Source organism: Lycorma delicatula, chromosome 2 (assembly GCF_047948215.1).
Source record: "Lycorma delicatula isolate Av1 chromosome 2, ASM4794821v1, whole genome shotgun sequence".
In the NCBI taxonomy this organism is placed as follows: Eukaryota; Metazoa; Arthropoda; class Insecta; order Hemiptera; family Fulgoridae; genus Lycorma; species Lycorma delicatula.
Genome location: NC_134456.1, coordinates 26,210,706 through 26,231,817, shown reverse-complemented (window position 1 = coordinate 26,231,817; position 21,112 = coordinate 26,210,706). Strand labels below are relative to the sequence as shown.

Below are 21,112 nucleotides of genomic sequence, written 5' to 3'. Positions count from 1 at the left end.
AATATAATTTTTTTTTTCTTCAATTTATCCTTTTGACATTTGGAATATAAAAGTTTGACTGAATTTTCAGAATATACAACAAACTGATCAAGAGTTCCTCTTAGATAAATTTTAAAAATAAAGTTAAAACAATGATTTTTAACATTAAATGATGAAGCTAACAACTACAAACCGTTAAGTCTCATATTAAATATTACTCACTTTATACCGGAGGACATCCTCCATTTTGGCAGTTTTACCATCGCTGACACAACTCTGGAAAAAACTTGGTGCTACTGAAACTCCAAGAGCTTCAGATGTCATACCGGTACGAGCACGATCAGCATTGGTTGAAATAACTCGGAATGTTCCAAACAATAATACAAGAAGCCGTTGTGTATGAGATGGCAATGATGCGAATAAGCTAAAAAAAAAAAATGTATTACTATCATAAAATATTAATGAAAAAGTCATTTTTTTGTAGCAAATAAAAGTAATACATATTTGAAAATAAACTGAATTTTTACAATTCTTTTCACAAATTTTTTTTACAAGAATGTATATAATGTTTATTATCTGTTTCACTGTTGTGGACATCCTACCCAACATAAACAATAAAATGGAGTAAAAATTTAATCTCATTTCCATTGTTTCATCATAGATAAGAGATAATTAATAAGAAGCTTTTTATCTATACATCAAAAAAGTTGTCAAAAACATGTACAAAATTAACAGTAAACTACACGTCAGGTGTTCAACTAATGACAAATTGTTTCAGAAATAGTTGGCCTAAGACTGGACAAATCAAACTCCAAAATTTTAATTTAGTATGCAGTCTAATGGCTGTATAATCTCGAAATAAATGTATTAAATGTAAACAGTTTTAAATTAATTGAGATGTAATCCTCCACTTATACCAGTTGCTAATCAGTAAATAAATACAACAGCTGACATTAAATATTCTTAAGCTACCCTTACTGTAAAAGGTACGCAATGGAGAACTTCTCTGTGCATCAGCAACATTGCACAGCAAAATATGAGTGCAAGCAAAGATTCTGGGTTCAAGTAACTAAGTTACTATTTACTAAGTTAGTAATCTAAGTTTTATGAACAAGATAGCTTGGACACTGATTTAAAAAGCAGCTCCATATATTAATTTTGGCAAAGTAAAAATAGAACCGCAATCCAGATACAATACGTCTTGGAATTATTTTTAAATGTCAAATTATGAGAATAAATCAGGATACTAAATATATAAAAATTATTCATATAAAGGATGGTATTAATTGATCAGCAAATTTCTATTAATGCTTCTTAAAAATATGTCATTTCTTTATAATATTTGATTTATTTTTTATTTTTCATCTAAAAGACCCATTATAAGGGTTTAATTATTTGCTTAATTATTATTTGTTTAATTATAATTATTTCTTTTAAAAGTCAATGCTATAAAATGGGAAATTTACAAAAAAATAAAAATAAAAATGTAATATCCAAAAATATTATTTACTATTTATTAATTAGTTCTAAAAGGAAATGGATTCATGGATATCAACTAATGATAACTGAATCAATTCATCAAAAGACGATTGTAAACCTATACAACAATTAGGAATAATCAAATTAAAACTTTTATTTAAAAAGATTACTGGCACACCAATCACAAATATGCTAGTTACACTGTATTAAACTACTTTAAAATTCATTAAGTTAAGTGATTTAAAATTTGTCTTATGATTGATCATTTAGTTCTACTAAAAGATTGTAATTTATGTATTTAAGATATATCAGTTCTATTATCACATAAATTTTGATAAAAACAACTCCCAAAACTAAATTATAATCGCACACCCCACAATCCAGGCTACATAAAATTTGTTACAAGAAACAAAGTTTTAGCTCAAGAGTTAAATAATTATTATAAAACCCCTAATCTTAAAACTGTGACAAAAGATATTAAAGTTTTAATTTTATTTTACTTTGTTTTTCGGCAGTTTAATATTTATTAATAACAATCTACCTTCGGAATTAATTTTATTAAACAATATTAAAAGTGAGCACTGAAAAATCAACAAGCAGAACCTAATTTTACATGTAATAACAGGCATCTTCACACAATGCACTAAACACATGAATGATTTAATATACTAAACAATCACACATAAAACACAGGTCAATGAACTGACCACTCAATGTAAATACATCATAAAAATAAATAAAAGTGGATCAATATCATATAAAATTGATTTGACTTAATATTGATATATCATATTTAATCCCTCTTATCAGAGATAGTAAAAATATTTATCCCCCTTTCAAAAAAATCTTAATTTAGTTTGTTTCAATGGTAACAATAGTTTTCACAAAAAATTCTAAGAGTGAGGAAAAATATACTGGAAGATATCATTCAAATAAAGTGTAATTAAATATAACTTTGAAACACTTTTTAAAATAAAACTTTTAATACAGTTTCCCCAAGTTCATTTTAAAATATGCATTTGACAGCAAGACAAAACTAATTTTCTGACAGAGGCAACTAACCATGTAAAATACAATATAGAATATGCACATAAACAAATGAGGTATATGAAGACAGATCACATGCATGTTCTTTATTTATTAATCTGCACAAAACCGATCCCAAGCCATAAAAAAAAGTCCAAACTTGACAAAAATCGGATTACAAGACAGAGTCCAAGATATAATCTTGAGACCTTCTATGAGTACCCAAAAGAGGAGCAATTAATAAGAAATTCACAAAAGAATTCAATACTCCCTAAACAAAAAAAGTCTAGAAACTTATAAAGATGAAGGCAATTCATCAACACCTGATATGTTCATGATGATAATCTGCCACAGAAATACAATTAGGTTATCATTAGCTAATAAATCATTTATGGTTAATTGTTCTATAACATCTGTAGGCATTTATAGAACGAGCATTATTTATTTATTTATCAATGAGCACCTCCTCCTGATCCTTCATTTGAACAAAACTAAGCAGGAGCAGTTATTTTTCATATATCTAATATTACAGAAATAATGTAATTGAATTGTTAATCCATTCTGAGTAATCAATAATACTACTTATTTTCAGTAAACCTAATATATAAATTCTTAATGAATTATATCTTACTTATGAATTTGGTCACATTGTTCTGGTGCACTCCCTGACTGCACAATAGTAAAAAGTTGTTGTTCATTGCTCCTCCCAAATATTCCACCAGGTAATTTACGTAAAAATTTTTTCAAAACAGATGCTATAGTGTATACAGAGAAATTGTCCATGTTAACAAGTCTACCAGCCTGTAAAAAGTGAATTAATTTCTTCATGTTACCCTGATGTCCCGGAGCACGAAATACATCCTTTTTCATAGGAGCTTCTTTATTTAGTTTTAAAATTAAGACAAGAAGAGGGCCAGGAATGTCATTCTTACATACTTCATCAAGAGGTACTCCAAATTTAACCCTGAAGAAAAAAAATCTACAAATTAATGAATAAAATAATTAATAGTAGCTATATATTATTTTTAAATTAAACGTATGTGCATGTACACACACACACACACACACACACACACACACACACACACACACACATGCACACACACACACACACACACACACACACACACACACACACACACACACACACACACACTAACCACCTTCCTTTGCAAACACATTTATTTAATCCCTCATAATTTATTTCATATTGGCAACTATAGGTTGATACCCAACTGAAGTTACCATACTTATTTTTTTGCTACTGAGAGGTGCACTTCAGAATCAATGATAAAACACCACAACTGACAGAGATTAGAACCCAAAACAGATTATTGTCCACAATACACTGATTTTTTAAACTAAAATAAAATTAAAAAATCAGTTTCATAGATTTGTTAGCTACTAAGTACCCAGTAAAATTAAATTTTCTTCGGTTTCAAATAAGATTCAACAGAGAAAAAAGCATTTTTTTCTGTTTTCTTTATTATTACAATATATTACATATATTTAATTTTTGTTTGTAAAAAATAAAACTGTTTAAAAATAAATTATATAAACAATAAGACAGGAAGCAAACATACTTCTCCAGCCTTCTTGGATAAGGGACAGATGGATGTCCGCAAGATGTGACAACATTGCTAAAGGTGGCAGCTCTGCGATGCATTCTTTCTGCCCAACTGGTCATTATATGACCAGTTAAACTATTAACTCACCTGCACAAAATATTTTTACAAATAAATACAAAAAGTGAGGAAACTAAGGCTAAGATAAGCAGCTATTATTTTATTTTTCATGAGTATGTTTTTTTACTTACATTCTATGAAAGAAACAATAAATAAATCAAATTTTAAAAAGAAAGAATTCTAATAAAGAAATATAAAAAAACTCTCCAAAAGAATACAAAATAGAATAAACAAGTTCCAAATTGTAGCCAATTATCTTAAATATGTACAATAAAATTATTACCTTTTAACTCTCAACTAGAGATTCAAATAGAAACACAAAAGAAAAAATTATTCAATAAAATACCAAGGTTATATGACTTAAACTCAATCACTACAATAAAATTAACAGTAACATCATCTCAAGTGTAAAAGTATATACACAACCACTTTCATCAGAAGGCATAATTTTTTTTTTTTTACACAACTATAATAAAAAAAATAAAGCTTTACTATTTTCCATTTAATACAGCAGAAAAAAAACTGCATGAAATAAAATTATAATCAATTAAGTTTTATGCTAGCAGCTGTTATTTTAAAAAATGTATAAAGTATTTTATTAAAAATCTTATGTAATTTAAAATTTATTTGACATCCAAAGAAAGGTAAATAAATGAAAATTGAAACTAAAGAATGTAGCATATGAATAACTGAAAATTGTCACTAAAAGAAAATACCATAAATCAGTTGTCAATTGCTTATTTTAGCTTTCAAGGCAACATTAAAGCAAAATAAATTAAAAACAACTACCAGCATCTCAAATCCAAAAACTACAGTTATCATCCTTAATGACAATAGTTAGCATCTTTTGATAGAAAGGCAAAATTAGTTTGTTGTTTTATATTAATTGACAAAATTGAAAAAAATGTTGAAAAATACTTTGATTTTTTTCTAAAGAACAGCTGCTAGCGTAGAACTTAACTGAATATAATTTTATTTCACGCAGTCTGACTTTCTTTTGGCTGTGATATATGAAAAATATCTAGATATGAGAGGTACTAGTCAGAAATGCTTTCTGTGTAAGTAATAATGTTAATTTTACACTGAATTTCTCTGCTGAACAGACTGAAGTATTACTTGTAGCATCATTAGGTCTTTTGCAGTATTACATGCAATAATTTTGTCTTATAATGTATAATTTCTAAAGTGCATTTCTTCACAGTTCTTTAAAAAAAATTTGAAAAAATTAAATGTTGCAGAAACATTAAAAAAAGTAAAGTCAACTTCAAAAAGCACTTAAACTGACAAATAAAACTTTTAAGCTTTTTTAAATTTCCAATTTTTGAAGTCATATCAAACTAAAAACAGATATTCAAAAATTATTAACTCTTAATATGGTGCACAGTTCAGAAGGTTTAAATTTTAATCTAAGAATTGTAAAGGATTTTTTTTTTTAACTAATACTGTTTTTTTGAATTATAGTTTATTTTTTGCCGTTTATTTTATTTTACATTTTTTGGCTTTATTCTAATTTAAAATATACTTAGTCTGAAAAAACAACACAGACGGATTGTATAAAATGTAATGTCACATGAAATTCAAAGACTACAAACTTCTTGACAAAAGATAAGAAAATGAAATAAAGACACTACTGTGAGAGTGGCTAAGGATCTATACAATGCGAGATCATATTTTTTACTCAATTTTTTTTGACTAATTTTCTTAAATTTTTACATGAAAATACTTTTAATTTAATTATTACATGAGATTATATATTATTAATTGTATAATAATTCAATATTAAGCAATGATAGTAAAAAAGAAAAATATGTTCACATAATCTATTTAATTTACACAATTTAATTTTTAATTAAAAAAAGTCTTCTACCTAAGTTACCTGGAAAGGTTTTACAACAGAACTAACACAGCAACTTCATCTATGAAATAAAATGAGAATACCAGGTGTGTAAATATGAAACCAGAATTTTCCCATACATAGATGGCCGTAGCTGTCAATGTAGTTATCGTCAAACCACATCAATGGCGCCATTTTCTTTTCTTTAACAGCTGAAAAGGATTTTCAATTCACAATACAAGTTTCATTCAACAGCATAGTTTTAATTAGCATTGAACATGTCGAGTTTTGTACCTACAAACTACGATTTGCAGACAGCACTGATTTTCTGTTACTATTTAAAGAAAACTGCTGCAGTATTGCATCGAATGCTTGTCGAAGCTTACGGTGAGCATGCTCTCGGTAAATCACAGTGCTTTGAGTGGTTTAAAAAAAAATTCAAAAGTGGTGATTTTGATGCAAGAAACAAAGAACGTGGAAGACCACCGAAAAAGTTTGAAGACAGAAAATTGCAAGCATTGTTGGATGAGGATGATGCTCATCCAATGAATGGAGAAGCCATCTCCATACGTTTGAAAGCCATGGGAAAGAGCCAGAAGGTGGGAAAATGGGTTCCACATGAACTGAACGAAAGACAACAAGAAAACCGAAAAATGCTACTCGCCAAGTACAAAAGAAAGTCATTTCAACATCAAATTGTGACAGGTGATGAAAAGTGCATATATTTTGAGAGTCCTAAGCAAAAAAGATCATGGGTAACTCAAGGCAAACTACCAACATCACATTTCAAGGCCAAATCGCTATGGAAAGAAGACAATGCTGTGTTTGGTGGGATCAGAAGGGTGTGATCTACTATGAGCTGCTAAAACCTGGCGAAACTGTTAATACTGAATGCTACTGACAACAAATGATTGATTTGAATCAAGCATTGCATGAAAAACTACCACAATATCAAAAAAGGCAACACAAAGTGATTTTACTTAATGATAATGCACCATCACACACAGCAAAACTGGTCAAGGAAACGATTGAGGCGTTCAGTTAGGAAATACTTTCACAAGTGTCTTACTCACCAGATTTAGCTGTGTCCAACTACTATTTATTTACATCAATGGGGCACACACTTGCTGAGCAGCGCTTCACTGCTTATGAAAATGGCTTTGCCTCAAAAGAGCAACATTTTTTTTGGTTTGCCATTCATAAATTGTCAGAGAGATGGGAAAAATGTATAGCTAGCGATTAACAATATTTTGAATAAAATACTTTATCATTTTCATACAATAAACGTGTATTTTCTACACAAAAATTCGGGTTTCATATTTACACACTGGGTAATTTAAATCAATCCAAGATAAAGGTTAAAAAACAGGTCTGACAGAGAACCTCTTCTTCTGATACTTATTTAATAAAAGGGCAATATGCAATTTGCAGAAACTATTCAAAATGTTCAGTTAACATATTAAGATTTCCTAACAGTTAAACTGTTTTACTTTAACTGTTATGAATTAAAAATACATTACTTTTTATAAACATTAAGATCTGTGGATTAAACTCTTTTTATAATTTTCAAAAAATTTAAATATACAGTAGACTTTGTAGACAGGATAATTTTATGTTCAAAAAACTGTCCAATTACTTTATGCTTAAGAAAGGATCTACTCTGAGGAGACCACCAGAGAAACTTCCTCTAACAATTAAAAAAAAGAATTAACAAAATCTGTTGATTTATAGAAGAGTAAAATTTTAACATGCATAAAAAACACATATTGAACTGAACTGTTTGTTTCAATAAAGTTTGTTAAATTTTAACACCTGAAGCGAAATTAAAAAACAAAATAATTGAAAAGAAATTATTTCTCTATAATTTCATTTCAGTATAATGATTCATTCAATAAAGAATTTCTACACTGATTTTTAAAAAATTAGATTTAAAACAAAATGTGAAATATATATATATATATATATATGTGTGTGTGTATATGTATATATATACACATACTCACACACTAATATATATGTATGGGTTCTCTCTATAGAATACCCAAGAAGTTTTTGAATCACCTCATTTCCTTGAAAGATAGCAATTTTCAAGAATAATCCTGCCCTTACAAATCTAAGATTACAAGGAGCTCCTCCTACACTGAATAGTGGTCATGGCAAATTTTCATTTGAAAATAAGGCAACGTTTTGAATTAAAGTGGATAAAAAAAATCAATTTAATGTTATTATTATAAACAAGATGAAAATGGTTCTCAAAATAAAACTACAATCTCAATTACATTTGAGACGACCTGTATAAATCAATTCTCTTTAACTCATTACAATTTTTAAAAGAAAATTCTATCACAGCTAACTAGCATTTCTCAGGAAAAACTAATTTGTCACTAATTTATGAACAATGTAATTGCATGATTTATATAACTGAATGTTTTCTATGTTCATAAAAAATTTGTTCATAAATGTAAATTAAGATTCAATTATGTGTCTGGGAATGTACCTTTGTACGTAAATCAAAGTTTCATGAAATACCATCAAATTGATCAACTTTTTTGCCCTGGGAAAGAATGTTTACATTTAACACATCACTGGTAATTAATCATGAACTAAATGTTCAATTTTTTTAAACTGCCATACAGTTTACAAAAGAAACAATCTATTTACATTAAAACTTTTGTATTAACAACTAAGATGATATTATCGTTATTGAAAATAATTGTCTCTTTTTATTCAAAAGCTTGTCTCATTCTGAAAATAACACTATAGAAGTCTGTTAAAAAAAAAAAAAATTAAATGTTATTCCACCATAAATTAAACTAATAAATAAAAATATCTACTATAATGTAAGTGTGTATCCCAGTTAAACCCAACTTTTACAAATCTTTATGAAGATTACTATTTCAAAATCAATAATTAGGTCAATGCATACTCTCTAATTATTACATCAAAAAAATAACAATAACAAAAAAATAATAATCTGATTTTCTGAAAATAATTATACAAAAATTATATATTAGCTCCAGTCTATTTTATGACTTATGACTTATTACAACAGTAATTTTTCTGGTGACTGTTTAATGTGTAATTTAATTGATGGATGAATCCGTTACTTGGTGAAAATCCACAACAAATGTGTTTTTTGATTTTCACAAAATTTATTTAAAAAATGAAAGCCGTTTCAATACACAATACATTCCTAAGATGTTAAATACAAAATAGATAAATAAATTTTGTGAAAATCACTAACATATGTTTTTATTTATTTAATTTTAAATTTTAACTATAACGCATTAAAAACCATTTACAATATTTTTGCTGTTTAAGATCTATGGGTTGAAGCAAAAAAAATGACTGCTCTTTCATTCTTGCTGTTTAGTTAGATAAATATTTTGGCTCATCACTGTTACAAAATAAAATAAGATATTTACCTAACTATATTTATCAATAGAAATTTCACACACAAATAAAGAAATGCCTAGAATAAACCAACTTACCTTACATACAAAAAAATTAAACAAAAAAAATACTGTTCACACAGCCAGACTTGTAATAAAAAAGATAATCCATAAACTGTATTGATATTTTAATGTATAACTGAAAAACTCTTTGATAAGCAAACTTAAGAAAAATATTAAGTAAATCATAATATTGCGCAAGTAAAATATGCATACCCGATAGAGGGGAAGAGAAAGGGAGAAAGATAACAGTGCAAATATGCAGTTTGTTTTGTATTGTTTAAACATATACAAAAACTGCAACAAGATACCTTCAATATGTAATATAATACAACTTAACATGATAATACAAAACAAACTGAAATATTAAACTAAAATATATTTGAATATTTGGCTTACTAATACAGTAGTTCTTAATTTATTAATTAAAAAAATATTATGCAAAAAAATTGATTGTTCACTTCAACTTGAAACAAACGTGTTGCACACATTCAAAATGTTTCTTGAAAATTGATCCAGAAACAGAGATGTCAGATTTCAGCTACTAGTGAACTGCTTGTCCTGTTTCACAGTAAAACTGCAGAACAAACAAACAAATATTATCAGTTTCAACAATATACTGATAATATTAGTCCACTCTACTAAGGAGCTTTCTAATAAAATTTCCTACTATTTCTTTTGTTGATCATATACATAAATGTCTGGTCTGGAATTTTTCTGATTTACTTCATTACACACCTACACCATTTTAATAATTAAACTGAGATGTGAAGAATTGGTTGCCTATAACTTTCTACCTCACAACAAAATATTTTTAAAATGCATAAAAAATAGATGATAAATGTACTGCAAATAACCTTTTACTCTCAACTTACTTCATAAATGGCAACAACCTATTATAAATCATTTCTTTGAAAAATTGTCCAGTGTGAAATATTAATATCATAGGTCTACTAATGGGATCGATTTAATTAAATCAACTAATTTAATTTCAGCATATCTAAGCCAATTAAAAGGAAATTGTTTGTTTCTGTTTTAAAATATTATTTGTAGTAACTGTATAAATTGAATGTTCAATATAATTGAAATAAAATGAATTATTTATATATTATTAAATGTTTATTATAATTGAATTATGAACCGGAACTGTTACTGAATGCGATTGTAAAAGAATAATACGATTGCCACTTGTAGGCGACTGGCTGTAACTGAACTGGAACAAGTGACAGCTGAAGAATGAATAATGAATGACAAGAATGACGATGGACTTGCTTAAATAATGTTAATGGAGCTGCTGCTTCGTCAAGAGCTGAGTGATATCATCAGGAGTTGAGTGCATCCAAAAGAAGCTGAGTGATATGTAAAGAGCTGCTGAATCGTCAGCAGCTGAATGCTTACGGAAGGAGCCGAGTGTACTGTAAATATCCGAATGAATCTGACGATAGCCGAAGATATTTAAATTTTAAAACCCTATTAAATACATTAAAGCTCCAACATTTAAATGATAATAACAAAATATAAATATGTAAACAGTATTTAAAAATTAAAGAAACCTAAGTCCAAACATACTGCCCGCCAAAAATCACATGATATATGAATTAAGGTATTATAAATGATAGCATGAATCACATGATTTTTTTACAATTATAAATGAGTTTAATAAAAGGTACAATTTGTAATAAATTATTTGAAAGAAAGATAAAATAATAATAATAATAAATTTAGTTGTTTCTAAGGATAATAACATTGACAAAGTATTAATATAAAGTGAAAAAATTGCATTTGCATAATAATAACTAACACAATATGTAATTTATAATCATGTTCACAGACATTTATAAAAATACAATTAAATGAAACAAATGTATGAATATTTAAACTTATAACAATATTACAAAAGGAAAAATAGATTATTTGAATTAATCAAATGTGCTTGGTAACAGGCATAATTTATGAATAGGTCTTCTTAATACACAGTTAGCCATTTGCAAGCCAAAACTCTTACAAGATTGTCCAAACCTGGATAAACTTGTGTAAAAATTCCATGTTTCTACTGCATGGTGGAGAATTTTCACTTGTAATTAATACTATGCCCCCAATACAAAGATTACATGATGGAAAACGGCATTTGTTTTGTTGTGCATAATGTAAATAATCCTTTGACCATCATCTCCAGGTAGATTGTACAAATTTTTGTAGTAGTTACCAGCGACCTAATTGATTAACATTTATTTCTTGATAATCGAAATCAGGTAAGGAAGTGAGTGGACATCCAATAAGAGAAAGTGTCCTGGTGATAGTGGCTCTATGTCTGTGATCATTTGAAATAGGGAAGATAGAACGGGAACTGAGACAGGCTTCAATTTCTGTCAAAATTGTATATACTTCTTCAAAATGGTTTGTCCTATTACATGATGCATATGATATTTAATGCTTTTAATTGCGCTTAAAAGGTCCCATAAACCACCAAAATGGGGTGAAGAGGGAGCAATGAATGACCAAGTAATGCCTTGGGTTATAGAGAAAGCTTTAATGTCTGAAATTATGTTTTCTGAATTTATGAATTGATACAAATTATAAAGTATATTTTTGGCAAAGCTGAAATTGGAACCATTGTCAGAAAATATTTGAGTGGAAATACCCCTACATGAAATAAATCTTTTAAAAATCTAAATCTATAAAAGACTGTGAGGTAAGATCAGAAATTAATTCTAGATGAATAGCTTTAGGAGCAAGATCTATAAAAAGTGAATATATGTCCTACTTAATGTTTTAGACCTCTGCCCACCATGGCAAATAATAATTGGACCACATAGTCCACTGTGCAAGTAGAAAACGGTCGGGAAGGAATTACTCTGGAAGGAGGTAGTTGACCAAGCTGTTTTACTTGGGTTTTTGCAATATATCAAAAGCATGTCATGCATTTATGAATGATAGAGGAAATAATTCTCTTGCTATTTATTATCCAATATTTTTGTAGTAATGAATGATGCTTAAGTTAAAATACCAGCATGCAAGAGTCACGTGTGTTCAGCATTAATGATTAATTTCATGATGTTAGCATTAGGATGTAAAATGATAGGATGTTTCACTTGGTAATCTAACAGAGAGCGTCGCAGTCTGCCACCTACACGTAATAAGCCTGAATTATCCAGAAATGGATCAAGTGATGTAAGTTTGCTTTGATTAGCAGTAACTTGATTATTTTTAAAATTGCTAATTTCATTACCGAAATACATGTATTGTGATTGTTGTGTGAAAAAGTTAAGAGTATGGTTTAATTTCTTTGTAGTTAGGGAACCACTGATTTGTTCAGATTGCTTTGATTTAATACTGTAAAGAAATCTAAAACAGAAACTAAATGTGCAAATTAAAGTATGTAGTGATGAAAATCATTGTGTGTAATCAAAAACAACACAGTAGATACAAATGATGCTATAACGTGTTTGTGTTTTTCCATTAGACATTCAGTACTTATATTACAGTTATTAAACGTAACCATGACTTGGTGAACAACGTCTTGATAATACATCAACTGGATTATCAGAGGGTTTGGTGTAATGCCACTTAGCATTTATGGTAATTTGTTGAATTTCATAAATTCTATTGTTGACGAATACTTTCCAATTAGATGGTTGTCCATGAATCCAATGTAGTACTATCGCAGATTCAGTGCATAAATATATTTCATCAAATTGTATGTTTAAGGCATTGATTATCTTAAATAACAGACAACTAAGTAGTAAAGCACCACAAAGTTCAAGTCTTGGAAGCGTAATTTGTTCTAAGGGTGCCAATTTTGACTTAGATAGTAGGTTTGAAGAAATTCTATTATTAGTGAATACACAGTTCTTATGTAAATACAACAGCATAGCCCTTAATGGAGGCATCAGAAAATCCATCTATTTGAATAGAATTAATTCTACTATCAATATTTGGTTTGATGGAATGATTTATTTTAAAGGATTCGATTAAATTCAACTGGTTGTATAAATTGAGCCATTGTGTTCGTAACGTATTGGTTAATGTTTGGTCCCAATTAATTTTAAGTTGCCACAATGATTACGTAAAATATTTATGTAAAAAAACAATAGAACCAATGAGTCATAAAGGATCTAATACACCTACTATGATGGAGAGAATATTTCTTTTAGTGTATTTTTTAGAAGCAATGGCATGAGCAGTTTGGAAAAACAATTTGTCTGAGGAATTATTCCATAGAACTCCTAAAGTACATGAGATCTGTTTTTAATTTGAAGGAATGAAAGTATTGTGTTCAGAAGTAGAAATGATGTTATTGGAAAACCATTTATGTAGAGGAAAACCATATTGATTTAATAATTTAGAAACATCAATTTTTAATTGAATAATTTCATTAAAATTATCTGAACTGGTTATGAGGTCATCAACATAAAAGTCGTTTCAAATGGAATTACATGCAAGTGGAAATTCATTTTCAATTGCAATTTGAATTAAACACCGTGTGGCCAAATATGGCCACAAGCAGTTCCATATGTTACCATATATAATGCATAATGTTTTATCTCCTGATCTGGAGAATCACACCAGAGTATATGTTGTAACTTGGAATCACTAAATTTAACTAATATCTGATGATACATTTTAGACTGTTACAAGTAGCATTGTTTTGAAAATTTTTTCACATGTTGAGGTTTAATTTCCTGAAACATCAGTATCAATTTCTTCTATTTTCCAGAAATTCTCAAATATATTACATAAATTTTTTTGAGTGTTACAAGAAAAGATGCGACATTATTGATGCCCTCAATGTTATTAGGAAGGCAGCAACTAATTATATATAATAATTTAGTTTCCTGTAAAATAGGATATCTGATATTACGAATGAATCTCCTAGGAAGGATAAGACTCAAGTAAAATTGAGCTCCAATCAGTAAGTCAATATTATTTGCTGTATTGAATTTGGGATCTGCTAAGAATATATTGCGAGGAAGTTTCAGATTAGAAGTGTTAAATGTAATTGATGGAAGGCAATCAGAAATTCAGGTATAACAGAACATTTCACCTTGAATGAAAAGTTCTTTTATCAATAATGTAATGTAAGCATTACATTGTGTTTGGATTGTACTAATGAGCTATTTATGCCTGAAATGGATAGATCATTTTTATTAAGTTTAAGACCTAATTTTCGTGCAAATTTATATACGTAAAAATTTACCTGACTACCGGAATCTAATAAGATTCTTCATACATGACAGTTACCATATATGTCATTAGCATTACTTACAGCTGTTGACAAAATTATATTTATCAATTGATTGAATGAACAATAAGTTATATCTTCAGGGCTTATTGCCACTTATCTTACATGATTAATTTTGTCCATTTTTTTTTTCTTCAGTCATTTGACTGGTTTGATGCAGCTCTCCAAGATTCCCTATCTAGTGCTAGTCGTTTCATTTCAGTATACCCTCTACATCCTACATCCCTAACAATTTGTTTTACATATTCCAAACGTGGCCTGCCTACACAATTTTTCCCTTCTACCTGTCCTTCCAATATTAAAGCGACTATTCCAGGATGCCTTAGTATGTGGCCTATAAGTCTGTCTCTTCTTTTAACTATATTTTTCCAAATGCTTCTTTCTTCATCTATTTGCCGCAATACCTCTTCATTTGTCACTTTATCCACCCATCTGATTTTTAACATTCTCCTATAGCACCACATTTCAAAAGCTTCTAATCTTTTCTTCTCAGATACTCCCATTGTCCAAGTTTCACTTCCATATAAAGCGACACTCCAAACATACACTTTCAGAAATCTTTTCCTGACATTTAAATTAATTTTTGATGTAAACAAATTATATTTCTTACTGAAGGCTCGTTTAGCTTGTGCTATTCGGCATTTTATATCGCTCCTGCTTCGTCCATCTTTAGTAATTCTACCTCCCAAATAACAAAATTCTTCTACCTCCATAATCTTTTCTCCTCCTATTTTCACATTCAGTGGTCCATCTTTGTTATTTCTACTACATTTCATTACTTTTGTTTTGTTCTTGTTTATTTTCATGCGATAGTTCTTGCGTAGGACTTCATCTATGCCGTTCATTGTTTCTTCTAAATCCTTTTTACTCTCGGCTAGAATTACTATATCATCAGCAAATCGTAGTATCTTTATCTTTTCACCTTGTACTGTTACTCCGAATCTAAATTGTTCTTTAACATCATTAACTGCTAGTTCCATGTAAAGATTAAAAAGTAACGGAGATAGGGAACATCCTTGTCGGACTCCCTTTCTTATTAGGGCTTCTTTCTTATGTTCTTCAATTTTTATTGTTGCTGTTTGGTTCCTGTACATGTTAGCAATTGTTCTTCTATCTCTGTATTTGAACCCTAATTTTTTTAAAATGCTGAACATTTTATTCCAGTCTATGTTATCGAATGCCTTTTCTAGGTCTATAAATGCCAAGTATGTTGGTTTGTTTATCAAAATTGTTGTTAATCTTCCTTCTACTATTAATCTGAGGCCTAAAATTGCTTCCCTTGTCCCTATACTTTTCCTGAAACCAAATTGGTCTTCTCCTAACACTTCCTCCACTCTCCTCTCAATTCTTCTGTATAGAATTTTAGTTAAGATTTTTGATGCATGACTAGTTAAACTAATTGTTCTGTATTCTTCACATTTATCTGCCCCTGCTTTCTTTGGTATCAATGAATCTTTGTCCATATGAATGAGTATATTGTGCTTCTTTTCACAAATCTTAACATCCTTTTGAATAACATTGATTAATTGAATGGCCCTTACATAAACAATTAAAACAATAATTTTTATTTGCCAAAAAGGTTTTACAATCATAATTGGATAAAATTAAAAATTCCTTACATTGAAATATGGAATGATTTGACTTACAAAATGGACATTGATTAAATTTGGATTTTGTGTAATAAATTATCATTATATCTTTTATTTTGTTTATTAGGATTTAAATTATAACGTTTGGTTTGAGTTGTATTTTTATGATGTTGTTCCTTAGTATCGTTATCTGTATTCAACTGCATGTTTGATGTGGATGGGTTAATATCTTCTACAAGTTTTCGTCTAGAATTTAGAAATTCTATAAAATCTTTAAAAGTGGGTAAGTGTTGTAGTCACATTTTGATGTTATGGTTTGGACGACAATAAATTCATATGTGTTAATAGGAAATTGCATTACTTCAACGGAATTCACATATGATGAAATTTCATTAATAAATTTGGATACATTATTTACAGATTCCCTTTTTACTGAATCTAAACTTATAATGAGCTCAACATTATATATGAAATTATATTTTTATTGTCAAATCGTGTTTTTAACAATTCTAATATTATAACATAATTTTCATTTGTTAAAGCTAAAGTTTTAGTGATATTTAAAGCGTGTGCTTGTGTGTGCAGGCTCATACTTGATGCAGATTATTGTCAATAACTCTACAACTAGATTACTGACAAATCTGACAGATTATCGACCACTACTCAGGAGCTTTCTAATAACATTAACATTTCGGGAGAGAGATAACATGGTTGACAAAGACTGATTAAGTACAGGCTTTGGCTGCAGTAGCAGAAATTCCTGTGGCCAAGAATCCAACAAAAACTGTAATGTATATTGCAGTTGTTTAGAACAGTCAGACAGTCAATGGATATGTCTGACAGTACTTGAACAAGATTTCCACCAAATTTTAAGATTCATTTTTCCTGATTTTTAGTGACCAGTTAAGTAAAAATTTACTTACTCTCGTAATGTTAAGTTATTGCCATTTACTCTGCAAAATGTATAGATTTTTTTTGCAATCTTCACCATTCCATTTTATTTTTTTGCAAGGTTTACACAGCTGCCCAACTAATACCTTTTTTAATAGTATTATTATTATTACATTTATTTTTTAATGATCTTTTTACAATGCATATTTATGATTAGGCTATTTTTTGTGATAAATTGTTTCAGTAAATTACATTACAAAGCAGAAAAGAAAAAATATTTAACAAGTTTTTTGCTTTGCATAAAAATGGACATCATGGTAACTAAAGTAACACAGATAAGAAATAGAAATTAACTAAAGATAAACTAACTAAAGCAATTTTTAAAAATTGGCTTGCACCTAAGATTGCTAAAAATTTTTTCACAAAGCATAGCCTACATTTTATTTTGCTAAGTAAACAAAAAAACAATATTTAATAATTTGGTTTGCATAAAAATGCTAAGAAACACAGATTTCAATTAAACAAACAATATATGTGTGATCACAACTTAAAGGAAAACTAAAATCACTGTGCCTAAAAGTAATACAGACAAGAAAAATAGAACAGAACATCTTATTCTATACAGAAAACAAATGTTATTAACTTAAGAGCATAAGAGCATTTAGTAGCTCATAGTTGGAATTTTGACGCTACACAGCCATCAGGAAACATAATTTTAAAAGTTGCAAAAACATCTTCATATGAACTTAAGAATAACCTATTTTGTACAACAATGAGAACCCACATAATCTCCACATTAGAAACATCATCTTTAAAGCAAAAAGAAGTAACTGAGTTGTTATTTTACGTGAAAGAAGTCGAGAATTCAATGAATCATTTGCTACTTAAATGCTATTACTCTGACCAGAAGATCCAGGCAAAGAACACAAAAATGTATAACAACTACTACAGTTGTTCTGACAACTGTTGATCAAAGTTTTAATCTACTGAGTTGAAGTACCACAGGAGACAATAAATCTTTCAGTAAAGGCTGAGAATTCCTTATCTTAATTATTTCAATGCTGTTTTCCTTTACTATTTGAAGTCACTGCCTTTCGGCCCATATTGCTCAGTCCAAAATGTTTTTTATACACATCACAAAAAATCTCTTCTCAACCAACTGAATTCTGTGTGTAAGTATATATCTAAGCATTGGTCATTAAACAAGAGTATTTTTTGATGCCATTTAAAAGTAATTAATTAACTAAAATACAAAAAAAATTCATGGTAGTTTGAAATTCCAAGAAAACAGTTAACAACTTTAAATTTTTCAACGGTAACTTTTTGTTAAAATTTCACCAGTGAAAAAATTAACTGCATTTGGCATATTCCACCTTTAATATAAAAGAATAATTAGGGAATGTTAAGTAACAACAGAACATGTTAATGGCTGTTAGATGCACACAGTTACAACATGCTGGACAATGGGATTGCCACTTCCCGATGTCGGCAAAGTATATCAATATATTTTGGGATTATTTAAAAAATACTTTATTAATAACATAATCTTTAATTTGGTTACAAAAAATGCATACTCTGAAATTCTTTGCAATTTTTCCTGATTTTTTTCTAAAAATTGCTGACTTTTCCTGAGTAAGTTTATATTTCCTGCCTGTGGGAACCATGCTGAAAAACTACTGAATGATAAGAAAATCGTAAAATCCATCTGTAATGTGATGAAGGGGCAAGAGTATGATATACAATTTAACCCAACACGTACTGAATTTTTGGATGATGATCATGTTAACTGAGGGATCAACCATGAAGGAACATGCAAAAGTATCACCCAAGAGCCTGTGACCTAAAAGAAAGCAACTGACAGTAAATAATTAGGAAAAGAAAATCTTAAGAAACTAAAAATATTATTTAGTACCAGAAAAAAATCATCATGAACATCAAATGATTCAAAAAAGGATAGCAAGAACAAAATTTAATCTCACAGAAAAATACCTGAGAAAAGTAAATTGTGAAAATTTTTAAATTAATTCTGTGTATAAAACGTAACAAATCTAATCAAACAAACAGAGCTAGGATTCCAGTTTTAAATCATTGAAGAACATATATATATATATATATATATATATATATATATATATATATCTTACCTCTAGCTCTTAATAATGATCAGCTCTTATTAAAAAATTAGTATTACCTCTAGCACTTATTATTATAACAATGTTCATGCCCAGACAAAATTTATGCTGTCTCCTATTAGTCTCGACAGATTTACTTCATTAATAATTAAGGGATCAAAAAGCTAGTATGATACATCAAGGTAACCCAAAAACTTGGGTAAGTGACTTGATCAACCATTACTTACTACACACTAAGACAACTCCAATCACATTTTAAACAAAGAAAAAAAAAATCAACACTTGTAGAAGCAATCATATCTCCTGGGTACAAAAAAAAGTAAATTAACTGCATTGTCCATCCAGAAAGCAGAATATTGTATGTTATTTTATCACCAAATAAAATGTTAATATCAAGACTACATTTTCATTATAAGTGCGTATTTGTGTGCACTTTATCATGATGCTATGGTTAAGTTTAATTGTCTAAACTTTTAAAGCATATGAATATTAAATTATTTCATAAAACATTAAATATCATATGAGATGATAAAGCTTTTTAACACACAGAGATGTACTAATTATGCTAATAAAACTCTGTGTAAAAAATTATTTACAGTGCAGGAAAGTTTCTGAACACATTAACCCCTTGAATGTCAGGGTAACAATCTATCGTTACACACAATTAGCACTAGAACTGTCAGGATATCATCTATCAGTACTCTGTTTAGTCTTGTTTAATTTATTAAAATTGCGGCTAGATTGTGCTGAAATAATGTATGTTGGTTCTACATGTATACCAATAGTATTCAGTTTTAGATGGCTGTTTCAACAATTTATTGAAATTGAAAGTCACGTTACTGTTTATTTCCGAAAGTCACATTATTCTGCGTTCCGTATAACCTAATACATGTTTGCGCTCATTTATTTTATAACATATAACCTTAGTTGTTTCTAATTGTTTCCATATTCTTCTTATTTAATTTTAGGATTTGATTTTTGTTTGTTATTGCTCATGTTTGTGTAATTTTTTTCTGAAATGATACAAACACTAAGCCCAAGTGGAATACATACCAACAATGATATTTACGAAAATTTCTACAAGTACACTGATAGTGAATATACAAATGACACAAACAGAGGTTCTAAAAGTAACAGCGATGTTCTAGGTAACATTTTAAATGAAAGTGAAGATGAAATGGCTAGACAATAAACAAAGCCAGGATAAGACAATTGTAATCTCATATTTCCATTTATCAAAACGTTGTAAACAATAATTCACATTTCATACTTTTTATATGATTTTATTTAGTAATTTATGTGGATTTTATGGGCAGTAGTGAGTTTTCTTCAAATTAAGTATAGTGTTAGGAATATGGAAACAAAAATAAACTTTTAATATTTTTTTTTTTATTTAAAAAATTTAATTTTTGTAATATGAACATTTTAAAGTGAAAAATATGAAGTAACATTAAGCAAAAATTTCTAAATATCATCATATTCCATATAATTTTCTGAGCAAGTGGTAGTTTTTTTAAATTTATTAATTGAAAAACAGCATGATACACAACGGTTTCAATAACACCTCTGCATGCCAGGACAAAAAAAACAGTTGACAGTTTTAGCACAACCCATTCCAAAATGGCTGACAGCAAAAGGGTTAATACAAATAGATGGTACAATGTTGATTTTCTCATATTTTCAATGACTCGGTTTATTTAGTGTCATAATGTTCTTAACGTTTTCTGATGTAGTATACAGTTAATAATATTTTCATATTCCTGAAGCACGTGGTTTTTTTGAGATGTAATATTCTGCACAATT

General features: G+C 28.6%; 1 protein-coding gene across 2 annotated transcripts in view; it reads right to left on the bottom strand.

Annotated features, from left to right (window-relative positions):
- Positions 1-21,112, bottom strand: part of RhoGAP71E (Rho GTPase activating protein at 71E) — a 79,930-nt gene that overhangs the window by 57,366 nt on the left and 1,452 nt on the right. For both annotated transcript variants that reach the window (XM_075358531.1, XM_075358532.1), the window contains exons 2-4: positions 4,068-4,199; positions 3,116-3,448; positions 202-403 (exon numbers count right to left, since the gene is read on the bottom strand). In XM_075358531.1, coding sequence (XP_075214646.1) covers positions 202-403; positions 3,116-3,448; positions 4,068-4,171 — 639 coding nt within the window. In that variant the 5' untranslated portion in view covers positions 4,172-4,199. The remainder of the gene's footprint in view (positions 1-201; positions 404-3,115; positions 3,449-4,067; positions 4,200-21,112) is intronic.